The following is a 24,259-nucleotide window of genomic DNA, read 5'->3' as shown; positions in this document are numbered from 1 at the left end:
ATCAATAAAAAAAGTTATTTTTCTAAAGAAAAACATTTTGTTTGAATGGTAGAAACCAGGGCAAGGAGCATCCTGGGACATTAGAAAACAGCAGGTTTGATTATTAGATGCCCGAGTTGTGTTCAAATGTCCTCAAAAGCCAAACTGCAAACCCTCCATCAGAACAGGACAATGACACCACCAAAACAAAATGAAACTCCCCATATGTATTTCGTGGTCCACTGTCAAAAGTTGGAACATGGTTTTATTCATTATAAATCAATGCATTTTATATAAAAAGGGCAAAGGAAAACATAAACCTCACAAGGGCACCCCCTGACCACACTGGACTCAGTTGCAGACACTCAATGAGCCATGCACCTGGTTAACAATGATCCACTGTCACCAAAAGGCCTGGGCTCTGTTTCATTATAATTCAACAGTTGTGAATGGTCTAGAAGCTGCAGGCATGAATGAGAGCATTACAAGCATGGTGACTAGGAGGGCCATTGTGTTTTGTGCACTTAACACAACAGTCACTAGCAGCCGACACACATTCTTGACATGCCCACAAGATTAGAGGGAATAGCTGTCCAATGTTGTAAGATTGTTGCAAACTTGGTAAGGTCTTAGCTTATTCTAACTAACTACAGAGTCCCTAAAGCAAGGGTGTCAAACTCATTCCATGGAGGGCCTAGTGTCTGTGGGTTTTTAAGTCTTAATTGAAAGGAAAAACCAGACAACCAGGTGAGGGTTGTTCTTTACTAATTTGGGACCTCGATTCAATCAAGTACAAGAGAGTAGTGAAAACCCGTAGATACTCGGCCCTCCATGGAAGGACAAAAGCTTTGTAATGACCTAACACAACAGCCCTGAATGTAGCCCAGGTACAGTCACCTTCTGTCCTGTTCACAGATCTGAATAACTACATATGTGCAAGCTATAACTTCAGGTAGAAGTCCACAGTCCATTGAATGGCTTGGTGGATTGGTGGCCAATACCATATTGCTTACATGTGTTCAGTCCTTTGGAATCTGTGAACACTAAAGGGACAGGGGCTAGGGACCAAAATGGAACCAAGCCCTGGCAGTTAGAATAAGCTAAAGACACTACCACGGTCTAAAGCGCTCAACAACCTTTTCATAAATTACACTGCAGAAGAGAGAGAGAAAAAAAGGGTGTGATTATTTTCAAAGAAATCAACTTGAAATTTAAAAGGATTTATAGGAATATAGCTTCAACAAATGTTTTATTTAGATAAATAGAATAAAAATAGTAACAAGGTATTTTCACCGTCGCTTCACTTCAATTTTTACTTTAGGACATTATGCACACTCGAGTACGACCACGTCTTGAACAAATCTTGGTTGGCCATCACAACTACAGGCAATAGATAAGCCAAGAATATAACCCTTTATATAGTCCACATGTCAAAAATGAAAGCCAATTCATCCACACTCAAATGTTGTTCCAAAATAAAACAATGTCAATCAAGTTGATTTCACTGACCCCATAAAGATAAAGCTCAGTCTCTGGTAATAAGGAGTTATTTGAGGACAAATAGATTGTCCCAATTTCCCTTCTTCTTAATGCAATATGAGGATTTAATAAGCCTACGTCTTTGGGTGAGAGGTCCAGTCACCAGTGTTTCCAGGTCAATGAGACTTGGGAACTGGTATGGCTTTCTGGCACCTGGTTTTTAAAGCAACCCTATATACTGAGCTTTCTTTGTGAGTTGGGAAAGATTAAAATGGACCACATGTCCAAATTATTTTAAAAACAAACAGATTAAAGACAAATAAAACAAATAACTTAAATAGAAGTGCTTAAAAACAATACAGTTCTTAGAGCCCTTTCAATAACCAGAAATAAAGCAGGGTGCAAGGAAACCCTGTCCCACCGCAACAGAAATGGAGCGAGAGGAATAATGGTAATGTTAATACTAATTTGTCATCCAATGATTCACAGATGTACAGTTCACTTATAGGTCAGAACCCACCAATCCCAACCTTCCTCCCTTCCCAGAATTCCATAGTCAGTGGCCCACCCAGGTCTGTGAGCCCCATCCGCTCTCTGTTTCAAGTCCGTCTGTGCTGGAGGGAGAGCCCTCGGTCTCAGTGCATCCCCTCTCCTCCTCCTCTGCCCTCTTCAACTGCTCCTCCTGTGCCTCCTTTTTCCTGCGCTCCATCTCCCACTCCACGAAGGTGTCAAAGAGGCTGGGCCAGGCCTCGTCCTCGCTGTAGTTGCTCAGGTCCGGCCCGATGGCCTGTGTAAAGTTGAGGAACATGTTCCAGGTGTCCCGAGAGATGCCCCGCACGCCCGACGGGTTCTCGCCGAGGAAGTCCAGCCAGTGCTCAAGGATAGCCGGCGTGTCCTGCGTGAAGACCAGGCGCCACAGAGCGATGGCGATGTCGCGCTGAAGAGAGCGCTGGCCCTCCTCGGCATCAAGGCCGAACTGGAAGGTGAAGCGGTACAGGTCCTTGAAGCTCTCCTCGCCCTGTGCCTCCAGCAGCATGCAGGAGAACCGGGAGCAGATGCCCTCCAGACTGTCCGCCTGGATCGCCCTGCATCCATCCACAAACTCCTTCCTACAGACAGGAGGGGAGAAACAAGGCTGCATTATAGAACGCAACATAATATCAACCTTTGACTCAGGGCAATGAGCAATAGGGGGCAAAACCTGTCAGTGTCTTACATTTTTGGCAACAAAGACAACTTGGGCAATTTTAAGTAGTTAACCTTTTTGGGATAGGGGGCAGAATTTTCACTTTTGGATGAATAGCGTGCCCAGAGTGAACTGCCTCCTACTCTGTCCCAGATGCTAATATATGCATATTATTACTAGTATTGGATAGAACACACTCTGACATTTCTAAAACTGTTTGAATGATGTCTGTGAGTATAACATAACTCATATGGCAGGCGAAAACCTGAGAAAAATCAAACCAGGAAGTGAGACATCTGAGGTTTGTAGTTTTTCAAAGCTTGGCCTACCGAATACACCGTGGGATATGGATAAAGTTGCACTTCCTACGGCTTCCACTAGATGTCAACTGTCTTTAGAAACTGATTTGAGGATTCTACAATAAAGGAGGGGCTCATGAGACCTGTTTGAGTCAGTGGTCTGGCAGAGTGTCTCAGGCTCGTGATGCGCGCTCCAGACAGTTACCTCTTGTTCCAGTGCTTTTCTTCAGACAGGAATTCTCCGGTTGGAATAATTATTGATGTTTTATGTTAAAAATATCCTAACGATTGATTCCATACATCGTTTGACTTGTTTCTACGACCTGTAACGGAACCTTTCGAGTTTTTGTCTGGACGAAGTGCTTGCGCCTCATGAAGATGAATTAGTGGGCTGAACACGCTAACATCAAGTGGCTATTTGGAAATAAATGATGGACTTTATGGAACAAATCAGTCATTTATTGTCGAACTGGGATTCCTGCGAGTGCCTTCTGATGAAGATCATCAAGGGTAAGTGAATATTTATGGTGTTATTTCTAACTTCTGTTGACTCCTATATGGTGGACATTTCTCTTCAAATATTTTTTAATTTCGAGCACTGCCTTTTCAGTGGAATGTTGTCGAGGGGTTCCGCTAGCGCCTGCGCTAGAAAGGTTCATAGGTAAAAGTTTCTTAACTAAGCTAACTCTGAAACATCACATGGGCCTCAACATAAAGAAGTCAAGTAAAGTAAAAACAGAAATAACTATGCCTTTTAAAGGCTCTGATAAAGAGGAGCACGCTTTACAGCACAGGGAGAGAAAGGGCAAGAAGCCCCCTTGATGAGAATGGCGCTGGAATGTATAGCGGCCGTTATACGGGCCCCTGCTCACCCCGGGCCAGGCCTGAATCCCCGACATGCGGAAGAGAAAGAGAGGGGCAATTTAGAGGCCGATGTGCGGGCACCCTGATGAAATTACGGCGGCGAGTGAATAAGCTGCCTCTACCCTCTGTTCTACTGGCAAATGTACAATCACAGGAGGACAAACTGGACGAGCTACGATCGAGACTATCCTATCAACAGGGCCGGAAGAATTGTAATATCCTATGCTTCAAGGAAACTTGGCTGAACAAGGGCATGGATAATATTCTTGCTGTTTTTTTATGCATCGGCAGGACAGAACAGCAGCTTTGGGTAAGCTCAAGGGGGGGGTTCTCTTAATTACAGCTGGTGCACGATCTCTAATACGAAGGAAGTCAAGGTTCTGCTCACCTGAGTTAGAATACATCATTAGCTGTAGACCATACTATTTATGAAGTGAGTTTTCATCTATCTTTCGTAGCTGCCTATTTACCACCACAAACTGATGCTAGCACTAAGACAGCACTCAACGAGCTGTACAGGGCTTTAAGCAAACAAGAAAATACTCACCCAGGTGGCGCTCCTAGTGCCCAGTAATTTTACTGCAGGAAAACTGAAATCGTTCTTACCTCATTTCTACCAGCATGTCACCTGTGTAACCAGAGACTAAAAAAAACTCTAGATCACCTTTACTCCACACACAGAGATGCATACAAAGCTCTCTTACCGTTTTTTTCGGCAAATCTGGCCATAACTCTATCCTCCTGACGCTTACAAGCAAAAACTCAAACAGGAAGTACCAGTGACACGCTCAATACGGAAGTGGTCCAATGAAGCGAATGCTAAACTACAGGACTGTTTCGCTATTGGGTCATTCTCATGAAATCCTTAAAATACCATGGCAGTAATGATTTTAAATATAAAACATGGAATTTAGTAATATAACAAAATATCATAAAGATAAGTGTTCTCTACCTTGCACAAAGAGTAATTTCAACATAGGAATTAATTATTTTTGTATTTTATTGCATTTTCTGCTAAAATTCTCATTACCACAACATGTCCAGCTCTGTCGGAATGTATGTTATGTTGTAATTTAAACAGAGTAAAATGAAAATATTCTGAAAAAAATAAATGGATGTTCTACTAGATGTTTTCAAATGACAGAAAAATTATTAACTGTATATTCATGTATAATAATAATGTAAAAAATGTTGGAAAATTGAAGTGTCCATGACTGATGTCATCCTCCACAACATTTTTGAAGGACTGTTTACACACACAGAGAATTTAAAAATAAGTTTGATTTTGAACCAAGCAACACATCTGCCAGTACCTTCAAGATGGCTACCAGGTAAGCAGATCTCTTTATATTTCTCCAGTTAAAAGTTAAACATTCTCTTGGCAGACTGCGTACACGACAGTAGTTTGACATTTAGAAAAACGTTATTAAAATGTTCAATTAAAATATATTTCATTAATGTCTAATTATTTACATTGAGTAAAAATGTGCTTAGTCATCAAGTCTCTCTATTGTTAGCAAAACATGCTAAGGTTCCTCATCCTTCACAACACCATTCTCACTTAATGCTGCAATTTAAAGCCAGTTGCGGTAGAGAGAACTTCTGTTTCAGTAATGAGAATTTAATCATACAGACTATATTTTTTAAATATAATTAACTATTAATTTAAATATTACTTGCTAACTGTTGATATTTTGCTTTATGTCCTGTTTAATTGCAGACAGTCAGCAAGTGACAAAAATACATCTTTAGCGAAGGCTGACAAAATTTAGAGAAAAAGTTTACACCAACCCAGAACGGCTGGAAGAGTACAGAAGGAAGGAGAGAGAGAGGTTAGGGGTTGGAGAGGTTACAGCAAGCGTAATTAGCATATATATGGTCTATAGGAAGCCTATGCCCTCATACAGTGTCTATAGGAAGTCAATACACTAGTGTTAGGAAGTCTACACTTACACGTGCACACATCCACCACACACACACACAAAATCAGTAAGCCGTTTATACTATAGGATGTCCACACACAGTCTAAGTGTAAGCCATTCAGTCCCTACTATAGGATGTGTACACACACACACCAAGTCTGGAACCAACAGGACCCGTAACATCTTTTACCCCCAATCCATAAAACTGCTAAATAGTTTAACAGTTAGCCTGGTTATCTGCATTGACCCCTTTTGCACTAACTCTTGACTCATCACTTACACCGCTGCTACTTTACCATCTGTCACTTTATTCCTAGTTATACGTACATATCTATCTCAATTACTTCGTACCCCTTGTATATAGCCACGTTATCATTGTGTTTCTATTATTTCTCTATCTTCCTTCTCTCTGCATTGTTGGGAAGGGCCTGTAAATGAGCATTTCACTGTAAGTCCACACCTGTTGTTTACGAAGCATGTGACGAATAACACTGGATTTGACTCACTTAACCACATCCTGTCACATTGTTCTGCTGTCACTTCAGCATGAGTCCCTGGCCAGATATGTCCCCTGATATACATTGCTTTTCCACCCCCTTTTATACAGCAGACATGAAATTAGACTTGGTGTGAACAGCAAAGCAACAGTAAACCTTTCAAGTTGTCTGGCTCGAGGTAGCTCAGATGAGAATATTTGTTAATAGGTCAAATGATGGTAATATAGGTACAATCTTCAGACTAGGTACAAGATTACATGAGAATGAAGAGGACAAAAGCATCTGAGCAATAGACAATCAGAGAAAGACCCTGTCTAATCCCTACTCATTACAGAGTGCAGTGTCAGAGCCTGTTTCGATTTCCTGTGTGCCCCCTACCTGTCAGAATAGCAAGTGAGCTGCCGTGCTGCTGAAAGCTGAGAGAAGTGGGGGTGGGGTGGCCAGCCAGACCAATGTTAAATGAAACACTGCACAGTGAGAGGGGAAGCTAGCCTAAAACATACAGTGCAGGGCAGCAGTAGCCATTTTAGAAATTTGGTCAGATGTCTAACATTAGCCATTGAATCAGCCATGCTAATCAATAGTACAGGCTAATATGGTCTCTTTTGGACCAATAAATTACTTGAGGAATCTTCTCTGAACATGTTTTCTGAATATCAGGCTAAAACATTGATGAAGCATAGTCTGTCTCACCCTTACTCCTTCCGATCTCATCCCCAACCCGTCTCTCACCTTGTAAACTTGCACATGGTGGCCGCCTGGAACTTCCAGGCGAGGACCAGCACACGGAACTCAGCGGGGTCCACGCACAGGTCGTTGCAGAACCCCTCCATGCCCTCCTCCAAGATGGCATCCTCATGCGGGTCCTTGTAGCAGCAGAAGAGCTCCTCGATGCGCAGCAAGGACGGCCCCTCCCTATCCGCCACCAAGCGGTCCTCCTTCCTCAGGTCCCCCAGCATGGCTGACGCGGGGATCACCGTGGTCTCCACGGTAACCTCCATGGCGGTCTTGGTGCCATTGAACATGTGCTCACTGGAGGTCTTTCTGCACACAGTGCCAGGCTCCTCTTTGTGCCCTCCTCCCCCGCCGCCTTTCTTGTGGTGGGACTTGGACCCCTGCTCCTTGTCGCCACTCTTGCTGCCGAGCGAGGACGATGGGTTCTTACACTTGGTGACGCACTGGCCCATGTCTCTCTCTCTCTGGTCCTCTCGGTCTGTCCTCCCCTCCTTCAGGCCCCGTCTGACCCACCAAGACGCCTCTGCTCTGGCCTGGTGAGACGTCTCAACATGCCCTTGGGCCCTGGAACAGAGGAGGAGTCCAACACAGTCACATGGGGTCAACAACTACAGTGACAATGAGTCACTGAATCAACAAACCCATTAGTCACAAAGGGTCAAAAGCCACAACACTGAGGTAATAATTACTAGAGAAGACAACTGCTAAATGCTAAAATAAGAAAATCATACGAAGACCATACAAGTAGGATACATCACCAACGCAAAAGGGTGAAGTGTCTGGCAGTTTTAAGCCTGGCCCAGTTACCATAGAAGCTGGTACTGTAGCATGTATAGGAGGGTTCATATCAAACTAGAGGGCTGAATAACTACTTATAGAAAAGAGCCTAATACAGCATGGATTACCATATTACTGACTAAAATACTAAAACCACAAGATACCACCAAATAAAACACTAAAATTGAAATGTAAGTTGTCTGGATCATACATACTACTAGCCTGCACAATACGCTACCAGAATTGCTCAGCGATAGCGAAGAAATGGGTTGGTTCAGATAATAAGTACTTACAGACACTTCCTCAGAATGCCTTTATCACTCTAGATGAAGGTGTCATCTTTTTCTGCTCCATCGTGGTGACCTTAACATCGGTAATGCTGAAAGACACACAGCATCTTGTCACCATAAGCATAATGTGTTACAGGGGTATCGTTCATCCACATGTAGATTCAGTGTATGAACTTGCTGTGAATTTGTCATTTCAGATTGAGAAAGCAGTCATTTACAACATGTCATTTCAGAACAAACTTGAGCCAAAGCAGTCATTTTACAGGATAGGTTAAGTAATCATGTTTTAGATGCATTTGTTAAGTGACTGTCCCACTGGATGTCATAAGGTGAATGCTTGAGTCAAAGATGAAATGACTAAATGTAATGTAAATGTAAGGATGAACTTTTAATTGAAAGCAGCCAGTGGTGTAAAGCACTTAAGTAAAAAATACTTGAAAGTACTACTTTAGTTTTCTGGGGTATCTGGCCTCTGACCTGGTGGACTCACTAAACACATGCTTCATTTGTAAATGATGTTTGAGTGTTGGAGCATGTCCCTGGCTATTGGTAAATAAAAACATTCTAAGTAAATGGTGCCAGATGGTTTGCTTAATATGAGGAATTTGAAAAGGTGTACTTTCACTTTTGAAACTTAAGTATATTTTATCAATTACATTTACTTATGATACTAAGTATGTTTAAAACCAAATACTTATACTCAAGTAGTATTTTACTGGCCGACTCATTTTCTATTAAGGTATGCCAATTGGGTACTTTTTCAACCACAAAGCAGGAAACTATAGAGATAAATATGCCTATCCCTTTCCTTTGTTTGAGACCTTTTAATGACATAGGCCTACATTTGAAATATTCTGTTACCCAATGAGGAATTCATGATGGCTTCCAGCTGTTGCAAGATTCATAAGTCAAATACTGTACTACCATTCTTGTTCAACTAGTTGGTGTTTTATTTTGTTCCTGTCTTTCATGATTTAATGAAACACTCAGCAACAAGCGAAAAGCCCCTTATCACATTTATTGAAACTATTCATGAGGAATGAAACTTCAGTGGACATGTACAGGCATAACACCTCCTGGAAAGACTGCAGTGCTTTCAACCACGTTCACCTCATTCTAATGATATACTTTGTTGTAGGTAGCTGACTAGGAACACATCGACATGTATATACTGTGGGGAATATATAGCTATTTAACTATTTAGTTAGCAATCCATTTATGAAAATAACACTGCCAACAATAATATTTAAACTTGCTAACGTTAGCTAGCTCAGCTGTGCAATTCTAGTTTGCATCTGAACGTTGGCTAACATACCTGTTTCTTTGTTTGACCAGCTAACATGGTAACCTAATCAACTCGACTGTCTAACAACTACAGCAGCTAAGTTCCCTGGTAATAATATAGCCTCGTTTGTGGCTGGTTACACTTCGCCATCATCATACTTAGCTACCGACTGGCTAGCTAGCACGTCATCATGTAGCTAACCGTTAGCTAGTTATCTGTAAAGTTAGCAATCTAGTATACCATAAATATATAAACTATTTTAGACCACAAACAGGATAAGTAACGTTACCTCTTAAAAATAGTTGATTGTCGAGAAAATCACGTACATCACTCCAATAACATCAGTAAAACAAATAGCGAACTTAGGACAACGACACAATCAGCCCCACTTAGCTAAATGGTAGCCAGCTAAGCTAATGCTAGTAGGAAGCTAGTCAGCACCATAAACAAAAACGAGCGTTTAAGTTGGCTTTTGCCTGATAAGAACGCACCTGGTTTGCAAACAACCGTCCTAGACGACTGTCTTTACTTTAAATTGACTACTAAAAAAAGTCGGATGAACCAGTACGAAAGGCTTATAGTTTCTTTGTGTTTCCCCTTTGGTCATTGAGTGGATTTTCCCTGCATCACTTCCTCCCAACAGAGCACCAGTTAGACAGCTAGCAACTATACCATCCACTGATCTGTGTGGATGGGGTCCCCTGTTCAGATTTAGTTCAAAATTGTAGTAGCTGGCAACCTGACTAATACAGCTAAAACCCAACGAACATGAATTAACATAATATTTGGTGAAATCGTTTAACTTGAAGGGCTTTGAAAAGTGAATGAAAAAAATAACTATTTAATTGTTTCGAAGCGACTTTACGACACTAATTGCTGCGAACACACCTCTCAAATACGTCAATTTAATCGTCATTTCAATGCGACATGTTGTCAAAAAGCTAACAGCACAGCAGGTAGGTCAAGTAATAATTGGCAGATAATACTACTATTCGATAAGTCAGCATGGTGTTATTGCAATGTAAACATACAGCGTTAGATATTCTTACCCTAGACTTTCGTATTAAATGAACGATAAGCGTGCCATAAACCAGATACTTTGCCTTGTTACCCTGCTAGCTCACGTTAGCCCATATTCATAGGTGTGACGCACAGACCCCCCATTATGCCGCGTTCAAATCAACTGGGAACTCGGAAAAATACGAGGTAGATCATCACGTCATTGAACTTCAAGTTGGAATGTCGGAGTTCTAGAAAGATGGATGACTGTTCAAATCGATTTTTTCAGTCGGAGCTCGTATTTTCATACATATGAGATGTATACATATGAGATGAGTAATGCAAGATATGTTAACATTATAAAGTGACTAGTGATCCATTTATTAAAGAGGCCAATGATTTCAAGTCTGTATGTAGGCAGCAGCCTCTCTGTGTTAGTGATGGCTGTTTAACAGTCTGATGGCCTTGAGATAGAAGCTATTTTTCAGGTCCCAGCTTTGATGCACCTGTACTGACCTCTCCTTCTGGATAGTAGCGGGGTGAACAGGCAGTGGCTCGGGTGGTTGTTGTCCTTGATTATCTTTTTGTCCTTCGTGGAGGGCAGGTAGTTTCCCCCCGGTGATGCGCTGTGCAGACCGCACCACCCTCTGGAAAGCCCTGCGGTTGTGGATGATGCAGTTGCCGTACCAGGCGGTGATGCAGCCCGACAGGATGCTCTCAATTGTGCATCTGTAAAGGTTTGTGGGGGTTTTCGGTGACAAGCCACATTTCTTCAGCCTCCTGAGGTTGAATGGTGCTTTCAAGACAACTGGGAACTCTGAAAAATTCTAGGTCAAATCATGACGTCAGTGATCTTCAGGTCGGAAAGTCGGAGCTCTAGAAAGAGGCCAGAGTTCCTGAGTTGAAATTAATACTTGGATGTTCAACCCAATTCAAACCAATTTTTCATAGTCAGAGCTTGTTTTTTTCTGAGTTCCCAGTTGTCTAGAACACACTGAAGTCGGAGATTCCGAGTTCCCGGTTGTTTTGAACGCAGCATAATTCTAGGCTACATAAGACAGCTTCTACATGTATTGCTTGCTATTTGGGGTTTTAGTTTGGGATTCTGTATACGCACTTTGTGACATCTGTTGATGTTAAAAGCTCTTTATAAATAAACTTGATTTGATTTTTAACCAGTCACCGGGGAAGGGTCGTCACTAGTTACCACAGCCACAAAAATCATAAACCCTACAATTCATCGTCTTAAAATGTGATTTTAAACCTAGCCATAACCTAGCCTTGACCACACTGCTAACCTTAAGCCTAACGCTAACCTTAAATTAAGACCGAAAAGCACATTTTTGTTTTCATACATTTTTACGTTGTAGCCTATGTTTAAGACTTGGATGTCGATTATGACAGCCCCCGCACCTCTCTGATTAAGAAGGTTAGGTTAAATGCGGAAGACACATTTCACACAAGACACAACTGACTAGGTATCCCCCTTTCCCTTTCCTTTCTCTTACTTTGTATTTGTGGCAACCAGTGAATAGCTGTAGTTGTAGAAGAAGCAAGTAGCTATTTAGTCCACTGAGGTATAATTAAGCAGGAAGGCCAGAGGTGATGTGGTATATGGCCAATATACCATGGCTAAGGGCTGTTCTTATGCGCAACACTGAGTGCCTGGATACAGCCCTTAGCCGTGGTATATTGGCCATACATCACAAACCCCCGAGGTGCCTTATTACTATTATGAACTGGTTACCAACGGAATTAGAGTAGTAAAAATAAACGTTTTGTCATACCCGTGGCATACGGTCTGATATACCACGGCTGTCAATTTTTATAATAAGAACTATCTAGTCTCTGCGACTATTACTTAATTTCAGATGTTATATTGCCACCTAGTGGTTTATTGAAACATGTATGTACATGTGTTATTTACCCACATGTCCAGCACTTTCACCTATTCAATGATGTTTGAGCACAGACTATATCAATTCAAACGGAGCCCCCAGTCTTTTGCAGTACTCTGGATCCTTTGGTTGAGTCTGGTGTTAATTACACTGCTCAAAAAAATAAAGGGAACACTTAAACAACACAATGTAACTCCAAGTCAATCACACTGTCCACTTAGGAAGCAACACTGATAGACAAATTGCACATGCTGTTGTGCAAATGGAATAGACAACAGGTGGAAATTATAGGCAATTAGCAAGACACCCTCAATAAATGAGTGGTTCTGCAGGTGGGAACCACAGACCACTTCTCAGTTCCTATGCTTCCTGGCTGATGTTTTGGTCACTTTTGAATGCTGACGGTGCTTTCACTCTAGTGGTAGCATGAGACGGAGTCTACAACCCACACAAGTGGCTGAGGAAGTGCAGCTCATCCAGGATGGCACATCAATGCGAGCTGTGGCAAGAAGGTTTGCTGTGTCTGTCAGCGTAGTGTCCAGAGCATGGAGGCGCTACCAGGAGACAGGTCAGTACATCAGGAGACGTGGAGGAGGCCGTAGGAGGGCAACAACCCAGCAGCAGGACCGCTACCTCCGCCTTTGTGCAAGGAGCACTGCCAGAGTCCTGCAAAATGACCTCCAGCAGGCCACAAATGTGCATGTGTCTGCTCAAACGGTCAGAAACAGACTCCATGAGGGTGGTATGAAGGCCCAACGTCCACAGGTGGGGGTTGTGCTTACAGCCCAACACCGTGCAGGACGTTTTTCATTTGCCAGAAAACACCAAGATTGGCAAATTCGCCACTGGCGCCCTGTGCTCTTCACAGATGAAAGCAGGTTCACACTGAGCACATGTGACAGACGTGACAGTCTGGAGACGCCGTGGAGAACGTTCTGCTGCCTGCAACATCCTCCAGCATGACCGGTTTGGCGGTGGGTGAATCATGGTTTGCTTTGCTTTATCTTGGCCAGGTCGCAATTGTAAATGAGAACTTGTTCTCAACTTGCCTACCTGGTTAAATAAAGGTGAAATAAATAAGTAAAAAATGGTGTGGGGTGGCATTTCTTTGGGGGGGCCGCACAGCCCTCCATGTGCTCGCCAGAGGTAGCCTGACTGCCATTAGGTACCGAGATGAGATACTCAGACCCCTTGTGAGACCATATGCTGGTGCGGTTGGCCCTGGGTTCCTCCTAATGCAAGACAATGCTAGACCTCATGTGGCTGGAGTGTGTCAGCAGTTCCTGCAAGAGGAAGGCATTGATGCTATGGACTGGCCCGCCCATTTGCCAGACCTGAATCCAATTGAGCACATCTGAGACATCATGTCTCGCTCCATCCACCAACGCCAAGTTGCACCACAGACTGTCCAGGAGTTGGCGGATGCTTTAGTCCAGGTCTGGGAGGAGATCCCTCAGGAGACCGCCACCTCATCAGGAGCATGCCCAGGCATTGTAGGGAGGTCATACAGGCACGTGGAGGCCACACACACTACTGAGCCTCATTTTTTACTTGTTTTAAGGACATTACATCAAAGTTGGATCAGCCTGTAGTGTGGTTTTCCACTTTAATTTTGAGTGTGACTCCAAATCCAGACCTCCATGGGTTGATAAATTTGATTTCCATTGATAACTTTTGTGTGATTTTGTTGTCAACACATTCAACTATGTAAAGAAAAAAGTATTTAATAAGAATATTTCATTCCTTCAGATCTAGGATGTGTTATTTTAGTGTTCCCTTTATTTTTTTGAGCAGTGTATATAGGGCAAGTTACTCCTTGCATATATTTTTTCTATTCCCTGCTTTGTATTGTTTTTAGACCAAATGACGACAGCCACACGTAATCAGGTCCTGTCACTGTATATTAGGGTATTTCGGATCGCCTGGGGCGCAGTCCACACTCCCACAAGACACTGTGAGTGACAGAAGGTACATTGTCCAGGAGGCCCAGACCCTCTTCAGACAGAACCAACAGGCAAAAAGATAGACTCTATGTTTGTCTGTGTAGCTCGGTATCATCTGTATCTGTTTGATGAATCTGTTGCTCTGTGTATCTCTTTCAGTTGACCGATCAGGAATCAATAAAGAAGTGCTTAGCAGAATGTGAGACAAGGATAGAAATGGGTGAGTGTCAAGAAAAGCCTGGTTGACATTTTCAAATTCTTTCATTTAGTAATAATCTCTGGACAAATCAGACATGTTTTAGAGTTCACACTTAAATGCTTTTCGTGTGAGAATCTGAGTGATGTTTTCCCCCACTATGTTTCGCAGGTCTTTATTACAGGAATCCTTATCCAAGACTTGTAAGTGACAGACATCTAAACCAGAAGAAATGCTTATATATCTCGGGCGATATTGTGTGAGTTCACTATTATCTAATGTCATGGTTTTATTTCGGTTCCATACCCTTCATTGCAGATCTACCTGCTTATAATGGGACTGGCAACCCAGAAAGGCAGGAAGCTGAAAGCACAGCAACGCATGAGGAAGCAGGCCAGCCAGTTTACTTACAGTCACATGAGGACAGCTGATACTACAGCTGATACTAGATTAACTCTATATTCTTGTGAAAGGGTTGATGTTACCAAGGACAGGAGGAAAGTTACTGGCTAATCTCAGGAGTTGAGTTGAAAATCCATTTTATATATTGGAGTCACAAAAAAGTCATTAATTTCCAAGTGTATTTATGCATGTGATTCCTGACATGAGCTGCTATGTGGATGTCAGCATTGTCTGTCCTGTAAGATAAGTAGCCATAAAGATTTGTGATACTATTTTGAATATATTTATCTTTTCAATAAATTGAGTTTTGAAAAGAACCACTCCTCTGCATTCATTCTTTCAGGGAATTACTAAAAAGTCAGATGATCTCTGTTGGGTTGAAACATAAACTTAAGGATTTATTGAGTAAAGTGCATTAGAGTGCATACACACAACAAAGGTTTTATTCATTTACCACCACCTTCAGTTTATCAACTGTTACATTTGACTGATAGGAACAATGTCTTACTATAACCAGTTAAAGATTAGTAGGCTACTCTCTTTTAGTGGCTTTCCAGTTTTAAAGGTAATGTGCAACCACAAAAAATATATTTTCTGTCCTTGGTTGCAACACTCACTACTGAGTTCCAAACTGCCTCTGGAAGCAATGTCAGCACACTAACTGTTAGTTGGGAGCTTCATGAAATGGGTTTCCATGACCGAGCAGCCGCACACAAGCCTAAGCTCACCTTGCGCAATGCCAAGCATTGGCTGGTGTGGTGTAAGGCTCACCGCCATTCTGGAGCAGTGGAAACGCGTTCTCTGGAATTCTGAATCACGCTTCACCATCTGGCAGTCCGACGGACTAATCTGGGTTTGGTGGATGCCAGGAGAATTCTACCTGCCCCAATGCATAGTGCCAACTGGGAAGTTTTAGTGGAGCAGAAATAATGGTCTGGGGCTGTTTTTTATGGTTCGGGCTAGGCCACTTAGTTCCAGTGAATGGAAATCTTAATGCTACAGCATACAATTACATTCTGGATGATTCGGTGCTTCCAACTTTGTGGCAACAATTTGGGGAAGGCCCTTTCCTGTTTCCGCATAACAATGCCCCAGTGCACAAAGCGAGGTCCATACAGAAATGGTTTGTTGATCGGTGTGGAATAACATGACTGGCCTGCACAGAGCCAGTCAACCCCATCAAAACACCTTTGGGATGAATTGGAACGGCGACTGAGAGCCAGGCCGAATTGCCCAACATCAGTGTCTGACCTCACTAATGCTCTTGTGGCTGAATGGAAGCAAGTCCCCGCAGCAATGTTCCAAGATCTAGTGGAAAGCCTTCCCAGAAGAGTGGATGGAGGCTGTTATAGCGGCAAAGGGGGGACCAACCCCTTATTAATGCCCATCATTTTGGAATGAGATGTTCAAGGAGCATGTGTTCGCATACTTTTGGTCATGTAGTGTATGTAAACACACCACCAGCCCTCTATGGTTTTTGAAACTGAGTAAACAGGTTAACTATTTGGTTAATCGTTGCCCATGAAAGGAAGTTAGGCTAGCGAGCAAGCATTTTAGCCAGGTTGCCCAGGTCAACAAAAACTTAAAGCGTGTACTGTATGATAGAGTGACAGACCGTTTCGTCAACATGACAGAGAGGAGGATGGCATTGGTGTTTCTCTACAAGTCAACATGTTTTTTCTACTTGCACACACACAAGCGTTATTTCTGTGGTTCTAAATCAAAGGTTGTTTTAGTACTCTGAAAATTGACATTTTAACTTGCTTGACCATGCTTTGGGTCATGTAACTGTTTGTTACATGCAATATGCTTTGTGGACTTCACCGGACAGAGGGTGTTCTCCGACTTCGTGATGAAACAAAGGTGTGGTTCAATTTATTCTGCCACAGTCTTCTTATTGTCTCAGCCTTAGGCCTATATATCACGGTGACATGGCATATGAACTAACAGGTTATGGCGCAAACAACGCAATTATCACAACACAGGTTGTAAATTGGCGTTTTTGTTCCTGGCTTGGCTTCCCCAGGGACTTTACCCACGCACCGCTACGGAAGGGGATCCATCTCTATGACCGCTAGCCTGGTACCAGTGTCTTTATCTAACATTCCACTCCTTGTCATTACCAAAGAGACCGGCCTTTCGGCAATATTCAAATATGAACGTTCCATCATTAATGAGCTTCAGGAGATCAGAGGATTCGATAACCTTCACAGCTATCATTCAATCACAATGTTTATGCAAATTAGACGGATAGGAAAACGTTATAATTTAATTCATAAATTTGATTGGAAACATTCTAACGTTGGGCATTCTGATGTAATACATTTAATTGTGAACATAAACATTGGGCACAGGGAGCACAAAGGATTCCCGTTTATTGCATTTTTACCACCAGCCCTAATGTGATGACATTATACCAGAGAAACTCTCACCCTTAACTTCCCCGCCAGTTCATTGTGAATGCTGTAGTCTATTTTATATCCAGCAAGCAAGAACAAGGTGCTTCTTTCGTCTAATATAAACTCAGAAAAAAAGAAACGTCCCCTTTTCCGGACCCTGCCTTTAAAAGATAATTCGTAAAAATCCAAATAACTTCACAGATCTTAATTGTAAAGGGTTTAAACACTGTTTCTCATGCTTGTTTAATGAACCATAAACCATTAATGAACACGCACCTCTGGAACGGTCATTAAGACACTAACAGCGTACAGATGGAGGAGGCCTTTCTACTGACTGGAAAAACAACAAAAGAAAGATGCCCAGGTTCCATGCTTATCTGCGGGAACATGCCTTAGGCATGCTGCAAGGAGGCATGAGGACTGCAGATGTGGTCAGTGCAATAAATTGCAATGTCAGTACTGTGAGACGCCTAAAACAGCGCTACAGGGAGACAGGAAGGACAGCTGATTGTCCTTGCAGTGGCAGACCACGTGTAAAAACACTTGCCAAGTTTTCAGCTGTGCTAACATAATTGCAAAAGGGTTTTCTAATGATCAATTAGCCTTTTAAAATGATAAACTTGGATTAGCTAACACAACGTGTCATTGGAACACCCACTTCCAGCTACAATAGTAATTTACAACATTAACAATGTCTACACTGTATTTCTGATCAATTTGATGTTATTTTAATGGATGTTATTTTAATTTTTGCTTTTCAAAAACAAGGACATTTCTAAGTGACCCCAAACTTTTGAACGGTAGTGTATTTTCTTTTTAATTGCTCAAAATATAATTGCCCAAATGACTGGATGTACAAAACATTATGACATCCATGACTGACCAGGTGAAAGCTATGATCCCTTATTGATGGAATTCTGTGGAAATCGTCCTTTGGAATAAGCACATGCTTGGACAATAATTACATAACCAATAATCAAACAAGTTATACTATAGCTGTCTCTCTCTCCACTTTCAAACTTTCATTGTCAATTAATTTGAAAGGCAACATTATTTTAACATTATGCTATAATGTAGCATAGTCCTACTTTCAGATGGCCTAGGTTTTTAATAAAACATTTTAGGAAAGGAGAAATGAGATTTGTTTGTGTCTGATGTGCGCTGGTGGGTTTGATTGATGGGTCCTTTTAGGGTGTGTGTGTTCGCTAATTCTCACTATGTCCATTCAGAAAGTTTCCTAAAGTATCCCATCTTGACTCAATCTCTTATTAATATGAGAGGAGGGACAAATAATAGAACTGAAATGGCAACCTGGTCTCAGAGCATTTCTTATTATTCTGCATATAAATCTGAGACACTCCATTTATTAAGTATGTTATGTTTGGTACGGTTTCATAAGATAGATGGTTAAGACAAAAATGAAAGGAGGGTGGTTGGTCAGTGTGGATGGGTGGGTATATAGCGCGAACGTCTAGCAACCCAAAGGTTGCGAGTTCGAAATTCATCACGGACAACTTCACCATTTTAGCTAATTAGCAACTACTTGCAACTTTGTAACTACTTAGCGTGTTAAGTAACCCTTCAACCTTACTCCTAAACTTAACCATAACCCCTAGCTGACATTAGTCACCTAGCTAGAATTTGTAACGTATTAAACGTTTTGAAAATTCGTAACATATTGTACATTTAGCAAATTCATAACATAATATGAATTGTAATTCGTAACATATCATATGAAATGGGTAATGGACAACCACAAACTAATACCTACCATACAAAATGTAACATATACTAAATAGAGTGTCTCGGATTAACGTACAGAATAATTTAAAAAATGCTCTGAGACCAGGTTGCAACAAGCACAACAAATTCAAAAGTAAGCAATTTCATGATGATCAGCATATGTTCACTCTGATTATGACACTGCTTCTCACCAGGGAATTACCTCAGCAGGTCATAACGGTTTTGTTTGTTGCCGTTCTTAAAATTCAAATTCTATATTGTGCCAAATTTGCCCCATCCATAACATTGTCATGGAAAATATTCATGTTGTTTCCAACATCCAACCAGCAACTGTGCTGTAAATCCGGCTGCATATTGAACATTGAGAGGCCAGTCTCTTTGGCAATGACAAGGAGTGTCCAGGAGTGGAATGTTAGCTAAAGAGACTGGTACACAGGCTATATGACAGCCTGTGCAATCTTTAAAAATATCAAGAAATCGAGTTGAAAATATCCAGCAAAGAAATCTGCCTTTAATAGCGATTTAAAAGGAGTGAGTTGGTTGTCTGTCTCTCATATCTAACATCCTGTAAGATGTCTACAGAGCTATGCCTAGTCATCCAGCTGGCACAGACAGGCCACCCCGCGGTTGATCCAATGTTTCTGTGGCCGGTCGGAGGGAAGCTCGATAGGCATTACGTAGTTGGTGGAGTGGCCCGTGGTGGACAGGGTTCCGCGCCGGGCACTGGTCTTGTACACAGGACACACGTAGATGTTCTCATGCATGAACTTTGACATCTCCCCTGGCCTGAGCCAGATGATGGGCAGGGGGTCGAAGAGGATCTTGGGGAGGGACTCTCCTATGACCATCTTCTCCCGGTCCCAGCGTGCCCCTTCCAGGAAGAACCCCTTCACGTAGGCCCCATCATCTGGCTTGTTCTCCATGTGGGTCTCTTGCTTGGTCACCTGATAGAGACAGGGAAGTCATGCCATGCATTCACTGGACACAAAGATGAGGTTTACATTGTACTCCCTTACCTCAAATTCAAAGCCGATGAAGTCGATGGGGATGGTATACTTTCGGGCAAAGTTCTGAGATACTCCCGTGAGGAAGGACTGAGTAAAGTAGAACCCCGAGAGCCAAAAGACTGGTGGTGGCCCATTGTTGATCCAGTCCTGTCAAACACAAAGCCCAACTCCCATGAATCAGTATTTGTGTCTTTCAGAAGTATCAGTTTCACAGGAAACAAAATCCCTGTCCTCAAAACAACTTTAATTGAACATACAAACACATTTGAATGTGTATAGTTGGGGTTGAGCAGCTCAGTACCCTCACTCTCTTGGCGATCATAACTGACCTGTAGAAACTTTAGCCTGGCGAGGAGGTCGGACACGTAGCTGCCCAGAGGCTTCAGAGACGGGTAGGACTTGGCCGACCACATGGTCGGCACCTTGCCCACCACCATACTGTTGAAGACGTTCTCCAGCTCAGAAGACATCACCACCTGACCCTTGAGTGCCTTTCCAATGTTTATCAGACTGATGCGTACCACCTGAGTTAACCTGAGGGGGTCAAAGCATCATTATCAGCATGTTATGAACACATAATTGCTAATCCCAAATTCCCCATAGCCAAAAAGGCATGTAATGATTGTGTACAGACTGTCATTCCTACACAGAGTACAAATCAACTGCTTATAGTGGTCATTAAATGTGGGACTAGTGTTGGAAAACTACCGGTAATTTACTGAATCTATTGTAATCTATGGCAAAGTTGGTAATTTATACTTAAATAACTTCTAGTGGATAAACCATATGGTTCAAGAGAAAATAGCTTAATTAATGAAAAAAGCATCTAATCAACAATGAAACTCTACCAACTATAGACTTTTTTTCACAACTGCCACCAGTTTGGCGCCACAATATTTACAACAAAGACTAATTGACATAGTAAAATAGTAAAAATGTAAAGGATATTTCATACTGAAAACCTTTTATTAAACACCAATGTTATTGACTGAGTTGATGGGATATATTTAGGATAATGTTTAACAGCTTTGTCATTCTATTTTAAAATCATCTTATTTCATAGATATTACATGTGATGAAAATTCCATGTAGATAATAGACAGAAAATACTGCACATTCAAAACCGATTAGTGAAAGTGCTGGAGGCAAAATGCTAAACTGGAGAAACAGGGAAAGAAAGTCTGCACACTTCCAGTCAGATGCCCATTTATTTGAATAGAGGCTGAGCTTTCAGTCAGTCGACCTTCATCAGAGCATATCTCCACAAACAATAGTGAGACAGATAAGGCCACACAGAGGGCCAGAGATAATTACAGACACCTGTGATAATCTGAAGTATCCAAAAAGGCCACTAGTTGTAAACGTGATAAAGTCTATAAAATCATTGAACATTACCAGTAATATACCCTCCCTTTGCAACCCTATGTGGGACACAAAACATTTGACTTTGCTTTTAATCAATTGACCATAAGACTCCAATTACCATGGCCAGATAATAATAATAATAATGTAGAGTAAGTATTTTATGAGTGCATTCATTGTGTCCGTTTGAAACGCTACACTTCCTGACCCCCTGTTTCTTTATTCCAGATCATGATATTTACCTGTTGAAGCGGATTAGTTCCTGTCTCAGCACAGTGTTCATGGACTCCTCATACATCACTGGGTATTTGTTAATCACCATCTGGATGTCAAAGTCTGCTGGCAGCTTGGACAGGATGTCTTCCGCAAGCTCATCAACCACTTCCTGTAGTAATCAAAGAGATATAACTACCAGTATAATAAATTCAAAATAATTGAAGCTTTTGTACAGAGCTGAGATATCAGGGCTTGTTCTGAGGCATCACAACTTCTTATCCACATAAAGTGCCGGTCTGTGAGAATGTACAGGTTTTGATCACACAGAGAAGTGTCCAGTAGAGGTGAATATTTTCCTGGTATTTTACAAATGTTCCATCCGGAGAATAAATCAATTTCTCCTAGGTAGTAAAAAACCGGAAGTGTCATTAAAAAACGTTATAAAGCATATAAATAAGCCTCTCTCTGGATTTGATTAGAGCTTCGATTTAAAACAATCAGCCTTGATGCTACCTGAGACTGATGAGATGCATTAAATCCACTTTATGAGCCCTACATTAAAGACATTTAATAATCCCAAACTCAGAAAAGCCCAAATGATTGTGCCGTCAGCAAACAAGAGCTTCCGTCCCTCGTCGAATTGATATAAGAAATGCGAGAAAAAGTCATGTCCAGCAAGCTACTCTAGTCTAGCTTTTCCTGCACGGGACTCCCAAGAGCTAAGGGGTGTTTTTTTAAGGAGAGAGGCCAGCAGAGCAGAGGTGCGTGCGTATTGCGCAAGAGACATAAGTTAGAAGCTTATTATGCATAACCCATCATTAATTAGCTGAATATAAGGCTAATACTGAATTGAATGTATTACCTGAAAGAGGTAGGCTAGCACATCTATATATAGGGCTATATATCAATCTAGAACAGGATGACCTATTTTGGATGCGATTTGAATGGAGTTGATGGAGGCAGAGAAAGACTGCGTGAGATTGCTCGCACTTGTATTGATTTAAAGCCACGATATTCAAGTGTTGTTGTTTTAAATTTTTAAAAACTCATCTTTACAATTAAGAAATAAGGTGACCCCCGAAAGCCAGGTGGAGACGGGTCAATTAGATGCGCATTTGGTCTTTATATTTCTGTATTATAGGCTTTGCTGCAGCAAATGCAGGTTTACCTGTCACAAGAAAATGACCATGATGACATGATAAGTCTACATGTATTGTGAACATCGCTCCATACTGAGATGGGCTGTCTGTCCCCACCCTGAGCGTTGGTGATTCATCATGCAGAGGCCATAGAGAAGCCAGATTTAGACTTTGCATATAATTTAACAGTTCCATTTCACGCCTTGCTGTTCATATAAATACTTTATTATAATTTACTGGTTTCTCACAGTTATTTATCCTGGGAAAAGGGAGTGGTTTTGGACAGTAAATCCCGGTAAATCTCAGTAACCGGGTTCCCGCCATTCAACCCTAGTGTCCACTGTCCAACTAACCTGAGGGGATTTAGCCCCGCCTCCAGTCTGCCTGGGAAGTGTCAGCAGCACTCCATCCAGCAGCTGATTGGTCTCCTGGTTGTCCTTGGTGATGTCGGCATTGCTGTGGAGTCCAAACACGGCAGGTTCCGCCGCGATGGGTAGGTTGCGGATGTAATCAACATAGGTCTTGAAAAGACAAAATAGTGCAAATTTGTTCAAATCCAATAAAAATGTACTTGTCACATGCTTCGTAAACAACAGGTGCGGACTAACAGTGAAATGCTACTTTACAGGCCCTTCCCAACAATGCAGAGAGAAAGAAGATAGAGAAATGACAGAAAAGTAAAACACTTCATAATAAAAGTAATAGATACACAATGAGTAACAATAACGTGGCTATATACAAGGGGTACCAGTACCGAGTCCATGTGCAGGGGTACGAAGTATTTGAAGTAATATGTACATATACCTAGGAATAAAGTGACAGTAAACAGTAGCAGCACCGTATGTGAAGAGCAAAAAGGGTCAATGCGGATAGTTCAGGTAGCTATTTGTTGAACTATTTCACGAATGATTTAGCAGTCTAACTGCCAATTAATGCTTGACCTGGCAATGTGGTCCAGAGGCTCCAGACAGAGGGTGTGACAAAATCTAAGCAGATACCAGTAGACTGCCCCTAACCACAGATATAGGATCAGATCACTCTATCCCCAATGCACTTCCTCACCCCTGAATCATTAAGGCGACAACAAATATCTGAACCTTAAGGGCAACTCTATAAAAATATCATCGACTATGGATATGACAGTCCGCCATCTTGTATGATAAAGATATGATGGAGGTGACAGTAGTACCTGGTACGGTCCATGAGGGGGGATATAGTACATGTCTCCCTCACATACGTGGTAGCCCTCCTGCTCTATCAGCTCCCTGCTGTAGAAGATGGACAGGAGAGACACCAGCAGACGCCTGTCCTTGTCGTCCGTCACCCTGCCACCGTAGTTACACTCACCTTAAAGAGAAAGGGAGAGAGAGAAAATGTGTCTGTCTTCCACTAGTTCAGAGAATGAAACAGAGAATGAACCTCTTTTATTGCTATGTGATACAGTCTCTCTCTCCCTCTATACCAATCCACACAGCTGTGTCTGTGACAGCCTCACCAGTTAGGTAGGAGAGGGCCTCCAGAGGAATCTCCTCATACTCATCCAGGAACATCTGGATCTGCGTCATACTGATCCTCAGGTCAGACTCATTGAACTCATACGGGATATTCCAACCTTGGAGTGAAATGCAAAAAAAAAAAAGAC

The 24,259-nt window shown here is 42.0% G+C and overlaps 3 protein-coding genes across 7 annotated transcripts in view; 1 reads left to right on the top strand and 2 right to left on the bottom strand.

Annotated features, from left to right (window-relative positions):
• Nucleotides 1-209: 209 nt before the first annotated feature.
• On the bottom strand, nucleotides 210-10,500 carry dcun1d3 (defective in cullin neddylation 1 domain containing 3). 3 transcript variants are annotated; one of them, XM_046368987.1, is made up of 4 exons: nucleotides 10,363-10,500; nucleotides 8,032-8,117; nucleotides 6,959-7,525; nucleotides 210-2,567 (listed from the first exon to the last, which is right to left on the bottom strand). In XM_046368987.1, the coding sequence occupies exons 3-4, from the start codon at nucleotides 7,411-7,413 to the stop codon at nucleotides 2,015-2,017; spliced, it is 1,008 nt and encodes a 335-aa protein (XP_046224943.1). In that variant the 5' UTR covers nucleotides 7,414-7,525; nucleotides 8,032-8,117; nucleotides 10,363-10,500; the 3' UTR covers nucleotides 210-2,014. The 3 variants fall into 3 exon arrangements, with proteins under 3 accessions (XP_046224943.1, XP_046224941.1, XP_046224942.1); XM_046368985.1 differs by lacking the exon at nucleotides 10,363-10,500 and adding an exon at nucleotides 9,603-10,168; XM_046368986.1 differs by lacking the exon at nucleotides 10,363-10,500 and adding an exon at nucleotides 9,805-10,168.
• lyrm1 (LYR motif containing 1) lies at nucleotides 10,100-15,059 on the top strand. 2 transcript variants are annotated; one of them, XM_046368988.1, is made up of 4 exons: nucleotides 10,100-10,269; nucleotides 14,313-14,373; nucleotides 14,521-14,552; nucleotides 14,668-15,059. In XM_046368988.1, exons 1-4 carry the CDS (start codon nucleotides 10,234-10,236, stop codon nucleotides 14,860-14,862), a joined length of 324 nt encoding a protein of 107 aa, XP_046224944.1. In that variant the 5' UTR covers nucleotides 10,100-10,233; the 3' UTR covers nucleotides 14,863-15,059. The 2 variants fall into 2 exon arrangements, 1 of the variants encoding a protein (XP_046224944.1); XR_006841203.1 differs by lacking the exon at nucleotides 10,100-10,269 and adding an exon at nucleotides 10,989-11,049.
• Nucleotides 15,060-17,851: 2,792 nt separating this feature from the next.
• The window catches only part of dnah3 (dynein axonemal heavy chain 3), a 49,488-nt gene continuing 43,080 nt past the window's right edge, over nucleotides 17,852-24,259 (bottom strand). For both annotated transcript variants that reach the window (XM_046368982.1, XM_046368983.1), the window contains exons 55-61: nucleotides 24,113-24,229; nucleotides 23,807-23,964; nucleotides 22,971-23,138; nucleotides 21,505-21,647; nucleotides 20,230-20,434; nucleotides 19,910-20,047; nucleotides 17,852-19,837 (exon numbers count right to left, since the gene is read on the bottom strand). In XM_046368982.1, coding sequence (XP_046224938.1) covers nucleotides 19,484-19,837; nucleotides 19,910-20,047; nucleotides 20,230-20,434; nucleotides 21,505-21,647; nucleotides 22,971-23,138; nucleotides 23,807-23,964; nucleotides 24,113-24,229 — 1,283 coding nt within the window. In that variant the 3' untranslated portion in view covers nucleotides 17,852-19,483. The remainder of the gene's footprint in view (nucleotides 19,838-19,909; nucleotides 20,048-20,229; nucleotides 20,435-21,504; nucleotides 21,648-22,970; nucleotides 23,139-23,806; nucleotides 23,965-24,112; nucleotides 24,230-24,259) is intronic.

This window comes from Oncorhynchus gorbuscha, linkage group LG11 (genome assembly GCF_021184085.1).
Source record: "Oncorhynchus gorbuscha isolate QuinsamMale2020 ecotype Even-year linkage group LG11, OgorEven_v1.0, whole genome shotgun sequence".
Taxonomy (NCBI): Eukaryota; Metazoa; Chordata; class Actinopteri; order Salmoniformes; family Salmonidae; genus Oncorhynchus; species Oncorhynchus gorbuscha.
The sequence above is the reverse complement of the archived record's forward strand: the minus strand, read 5'-3'. Positions and strand labels throughout refer to the sequence as shown.